Source organism: Dermacentor silvarum, chromosome 4 (genome assembly GCF_013339745.2).
Source record: "Dermacentor silvarum isolate Dsil-2018 chromosome 4, BIME_Dsil_1.4, whole genome shotgun sequence".
Lineage (NCBI taxonomy): Eukaryota > Metazoa > Arthropoda > Arachnida > Ixodida > Ixodidae > Dermacentor > Dermacentor silvarum.
Window position 1 is genome coordinate 26,948,550 of NC_051157.2, and position 6,148 is coordinate 26,954,697.

A 6,148-nucleotide genomic window follows, 5' to 3' on the forward strand; every position below is an offset into this window, starting at 1 on the left:
GGCAACACAACTAGCATGCAACTGCAGATGAGTATGATGAAACATGAAATGATATGCACAGGGCAGGGCACAGACACATGACATACACAAAACACGCTGCAGCACTCAACAAACTAATGTAGCTCATCAAGACCAGTATCTCTAAGGAAGTGTAAAAGCGCCTTCATGTCTGGGCCCGCGGTCAGTAGACTGCTATGGCCTCACCTGTATCCGGCACTTCGTTTGGAGGCATCAAGATGATCGATCTGGAAGCCATCAAATGAAAGAACAAAACTGTCAGAATTCTGGACACATGACTAACGTGCATTTACAAAGAATGTACTAACTGCTGTGGATATAGGGTTGTGCTGCTTAGCACAAAGATGTGGGTTGGATTCCTAGCCGCCTGTGGCTCGGAATCCAACCCACATTTGATGGGGATGGAGTGTGATTGGGGATGGAGTGCTTTTGTTGCACGTTGAGAAAGGCTAGGTAGTCTAAATTAATTCAGAACCCTCCACTATGGTGTCCCTCATAAGCCACTGTGTTTGAGATGTAATAAACCCCACAATTTAATTGTGTGGAATTGATGTCATGAATAATGTACAACAGCTTCTTGACCTTACTGAAGTGGCTCCCTTCAAGAATATCCTCAGGTAATGCAAATGGCTTCCATTTGTGATTTAATGAAGAGTAATGAACTTTAAAGTGAAGCATATACGATATGTTTGTTTCATAAACACGTACAGGTTGAAATGTCACATTTTTATTTCAGGTTTGAACGCTTGGGATACTTAAGGCTTGTTTAGGGACGAATTTGGAGGGTTCTCTTTTTTATCTCAGTATTGTGTCAAGAGCAAAACTAATGTTGCATATACTAATGCATGCAATGTCCTCTTCCACTCAGCCTCAATTGGATGACATTGTCAAAAGCTGTCGTGGACGGAACCTCTTCTTTTCATGCGACATAGACAAGGCTATCCAGGAAGCTGATCTGATCTTCATTTCAGTCAACACGCCAACGAAGAACTATGGGTTTGGAAAGGTGAGCAGTCTTGCACGCTTCTTTTTCACTGGTCACTTGAAATATAGCCTCGCATTTATGCAAAATATAACTCTGGAACAAAAGTTAGTAAAGCATAGGTGTCCCAAGAAAGATTATATTCATCAAGGCCTAGCAGCTCTGTGCTTTGTATGGGTCATAACTTCTTAAAGCACACGCCACCCACATCTGAATTCCAATCTCCACAATTAGAAAATTTGTTTTCTGGTTCATGAGCCTTTGTTGTGCAGTCAAAGTATTGAAGAGCAGAAATTTGGACGAGTTGGTACATTATTATTATTATTATTTGGTTTGTACACATATAACACAGGACATGAAGGAAATAGGGAGGGAGCAAGCTGACTACTACTGCCACCGAGAGGGGCACACCGCCTGCCTACTCTTTCAGGAGGAGGGAATAGAGGAAATGAAAACATGAGGAAATGAAGAAATGACGGAGACACAGACAGAACAAAACAAATACAAATAATGTCTATAAACGAGAGGCGAAGTCAGTGTCGTTCATAAAAGTTAGCAGGGCTCGATGGGCCGGGTCACGTCGGGAAGCGCACCCCCTTGGAATAGGCAATCGTCAAGGGTTGCACATTGCAGTCCAATAAATCCTTATTCCTTAATTAGCAATGCGCGCTGTGCAATGAATGCGGGACACTCTAAAACGAGATGTTCAAGTGTCTCACAGGAGTCACAAAACGTACATGGATGGAAATAAATAGCACAACTTTTACGTAGGCCATAGGGCATAGTCTGCGTAAAAGTTGTGCTGTTTATTTTCAAAAGTATTGAATGTATGTACTGATATTTCCTGAGGCTAATCTTTGAATCCACCTGTACATTGTAAGGCTGGTGTTGTGTTCGTGTAGTGTATGTACAGTATGTATGCTGTGTTGTGCAGCTTGATTTCATGTCATGACATAATGTGTAACGTGATCTAATCCTGACAACACTGAGGCTGACAGGAGGATGAAGGCTTGGTTGGAAGTGATCAGCAGTGACTAAACAGGGGCTCCTCGGCCTGGAACAATGTTTCGGCAAGTGCCATTATCAAAACGTTGGCTCCAGGCTAAGGCTTCCCTTGTTCTTCCACTGTTGATCATGATGTAATGTAATTTTTCATTTGTAATGTCCAAACACAGTCCCCATGAAGAAAAAATAAAGCAACATGTTCACCTTCTTTATGCCCATGGTGAGTACATTTGTACTAGGAAGATACAATTAATCTTATTTGAGTTAGAACTTAAGAGGCAAGAATTTGCATTCCGTTACAATGGGAGCATATCTGATTCAGGGAAGGGCAGCCGACCTGCAGTATGTGGAGGCTGCTGCCAGGAGCATAGCTGAGAAGGCCACTACGCCAAAGATTGTTGTCGAGAAAAGCACGGTCCCAGTCAAGGCTGCAGAGAGCATTAGCCGTATCCTCAAGGCCAACATCATTCAGGGAGCTAACTTCCAGGTAAGTCTAATAACACACAGATTTGTTGGAAATAACTGGTTTCAAAATAGAGATGTGTTAAGAAGCTTTAAATCTGTGTTGCAGTCTAGTCTAATGTTGTTTAAAACTTGTCAGGTGAGGGTACATTGATTCTGATAAAAGCTGTGTTGTACCTATGGATGTACAGGTTTACACTCATGTTGGTACAGTGAAACCTCATTACTACAAACACACATGAACAAACTTTTTTAACAAGCTTTTGTGAAATGTGAAACAGTTTGATAACCTACATTTCAATCGCACGTTGCTCACAACTAAATGGATGGCACGTTAGCATCTCTTGCTCTCGCCTCTTGGACGGCTTGGACTGGTCCGTTAGCGATTATGAAACTGTGATATCAAAACATAAATTCTCTCTTTTCTGTCAAAACTAGCCTCAACTAAAATGCCTTGCAATATTTAAAAACACAAAAAGATTTTCCTCTAATTTTAATTGCTTCCCTTGTTCTTCCACTGTTGATCATGTGATGTAATGTAATTTTTCATTTGTAATGTCCAAACACAGTTCCACATGAAAAAATAAAGCAAACATGTTCACCTTTATTTAGGCCATGGAGAGTACATTCTACAAGGAAGATACAATTAAATCATATTTGAGTTGGAACTTAAGAGGCAAGAATTTGCATTCCGTTACAATGGGGGCATTAACTTAGCATTAATAAATTCTATATTATTTTCAAATGCTTGTGTAAAACTAATTTGCGATCAGCTGTTCCGCGACCAGGCAGGAACAATTCCTGATTCATGGCAGGTTTAATTGAACATAAAACACATCAGGGCAATGCCTAGGTGTTTTCGAAAAACAACAGAACCCAAACAAATAAAAAGCTGCATGCTTTACTCATCTCTCTTTATTAAAGGGTGCTTTCGACAGCCTTTGGCATCCCAAAGTATTCGTTTCTCAATTCTGAGAAATGCCCTATACACCTTTGTCAGTTAATAAAATCTTTTCTTGAACACCGAACTGTGATTTAACGCTCTAGCGTCTGCGAAGCGTAAGCTAGACCTTCAGTTGGAAGTCCTGAAGGCGCTATGAAATATTTATTTATAGACTTGACTGCCAAGGGCCAACCGATTCAAGAGCATCAAGTATGGCATCATGAGCAACATCGTCACACAATCTATGTGGAACATGCCAAGTTTTCGGCATATCCATCTGCACTGCCTGAAGAGCAAACGAGGTACTCATGTTATGTGGATGAGCAAAAGTCACCATTAGCAGAGAAAAATGATGCTTCCCATACTTCTCCAATAGCCATGCCAGTACATCTACCTGAATTCGCAAGCCTGAGCAGATGTTGTCTGCTCAGGGTACTGTTGGTAGTTCATTTCAGGGGCAGTGCGGCATGTAATTTGAGTAGTAGTAGCAATAGTGCGGCTAAAAGTCCATCGCTTATATTTCTCGACATTTGATTGAAATTTGAGAAAATTTTAAAAATATGGAGAGTATCTCACTTTTTTTTTTGTCGCACCCATAGAAAAGCGTGTAAACAATGGGAATGCGCCCGCCACGTCATCTGTCTTACTGCGGTGAGAACTGCATTTTCTCTTCGCCAAATCCTGACGCGTGCAATGTTGCAGTCGGGCTGATTCCCCTCTTAAATATTTCTTTCTTTGTGGTTTGAGGCCATTAAGTAATGCATATGCGTGCCTGGACCAGAGGACAAGTCCGAATAACCTGTTTTTCTGAATTAATGAGGGTCAAATTAATGTAGTTTTACTGTATCTTATGGGCACCACGTGCAATCGCTGTCAGACCCGAACAACGAAGACACATTGTAGTGGCTTAACATAACGAACACAGACTTCAAGAAGCAGCGTTGAATGCTTTGAAAGCAAGACACAATAAGGTAGTGCCCATTGAGGCAGCCGAACCAGAAATCTCCAACACCTTCCTCATTAGAAACAAAATGGTGCTTAAGACGTGCTGGTTTAAGTATCATATTTTTTTTTTTTGCGTATAACCTGCACCAAGAGTTTATAAATTTAACAGTAAAGTTGGGTGTGGGTTATTTCACGTTGATGTGTGGCTTTAGGCAGCGTGGTGTGCATTGCCATGAAGACACACCTAAAGCAGTCTTCTGTCATTTAAAGTTTCGTGATCTGAATCCCACCCTTTCCTCATCCCTGCGTGTTGAAGCTGCTTTTCTCCCCTCCTTCATGGTCACCCATTCTCCTCCTCTTTGGGTCGCCATGTTGGGTTAGTAGAAAAGAACTTGCTGTTGGGCTAGTTGGTAACATTTAAAAGTTCAAATAGGCACACTCGCAACACACACACACACACACAACACACCACACACACACCCACAACACACACAGCAGAAACACTTGATACGTCCCCGACACACAGCACTCTTGTATTCACGATACAAGTGCTGTGTGTGGGGGATGTATCTAGTGCGTCTGTTGTGTGGGGTGTATGCGTGGCACGTGGAAAAGTGGTGCATCTGCGAATGGAGACTGTTTTTTTGGACTTGAGCATTGTATGCAGTTATTTCTGCATGGTATAAGCGCAGATCTTTTCTTTTTCTTTCGGGCTGTTGCAATTGTTATAATTTTACTGTGTAACCCACCAACGCATGTAACCCGTGTTATAAGCAATGATGGGTTATACAGTGAGAGCTCGATATAACGACTTCAGAGGACCGCAACAAATTGTTCGTTATTCTGAAAGGTTGGTATACTGAAAGCCCCAAAATTAACCATTTCGGCCATCAACCTATCAGTTTTCACCGTATGAGCTTCCCCGAAAACGTCGATGTTGGCTCTCAGCCCACGCTGTTGCTATTTCCATAGATTCTGCCACACATACCACTGCTGCACCGTATATATAGAGTGGTGCGCCTTCTGACATTTTTTTTCTCTGGCGCCGTCTCAGGTTTTCCATACCTATGTGCTGTGGCATCTGTCTTCTGCGCCTTGTCTGCTGGCTTACTGTCCGGCTGCCGTAAAGGAAACATGAAAATCTAAGAATACCTAGATTTCGAAATATAGTTCGTAGTAGTGAGGAGTTGTTAACATGACACGGAAGCTTATAACATCGTTATTCTGAAAAATTCAGTATTCTAAGTTTGCAGTCCTGAATATTTTTACATTGAAACTGTAAGCAGTCAGCAAGGGATTTCCGAAAAGTTTGTTAATGTGGTGTTCGTAGCAACGAGGTTTCACTGTATGTGGAAAATATGGTGTGATGGTGATTGCACAAGTTAGCGGCATGCTAAATGTTCATTCCATTCGCAGGTTCTTTCAAACCCTGAATTTCTAGCCGAGGCTCAGCTGTTGCGGACTTACTTGACCCAGACCGCATCCTCATTGGGGGAGAGCAGACACCCGAAGGCCAGGCAGCTATTCAAGAGCTGTGTTCTGTGTACAAGCACTGGATTCCTGAAGATCGTATCATCACCATGAACACCTGGTCTTCAGAGCTTTCCAAATGGTAAGCCTGCCTCGAGACTCAAGTCACATTTTCAACGGGACTAGGAAGAATTTGTGCCGAAATGTTGATATTCTGCATGACTAGTTCTGATTTCTTTAGTAATTAGTGTTCATTCTTTCGTAGACAGCTAGCACAGGCTGCAGTGGCTCAGTGGCCATGCTGTTCACTATTGGGTTCCAGA

The 6,148-nt window shown here is 42.1% G+C and overlaps 1 protein-coding gene across 5 annotated transcripts in view; it reads left to right on the forward strand.

The window, feature by feature from the left end:
• Nucleotides 1-6,148, forward strand: part of LOC119449656 (UDP-glucose 6-dehydrogenase) — a 49,342-nt gene that overhangs the window by 8,837 nt on the left and 34,357 nt on the right. Inside the window, exons 4-5 of one of the 5 annotated variants that reach the window (XM_049665348.1) lie at nucleotides 887-1,024; nucleotides 2,328-2,492. The exons of 3 other annotated variants lie outside the window; for them this stretch is intronic. In XM_049665348.1, coding sequence (XP_049521305.1) covers nucleotides 887-1,024; nucleotides 2,328-2,492 — 303 coding nt within the window. The remainder of the gene's footprint in view (nucleotides 1-886; nucleotides 1,025-2,327; nucleotides 2,493-6,148) is intronic. One more of the 5 variants, XM_049665347.1, reaches the window with a different exon arrangement.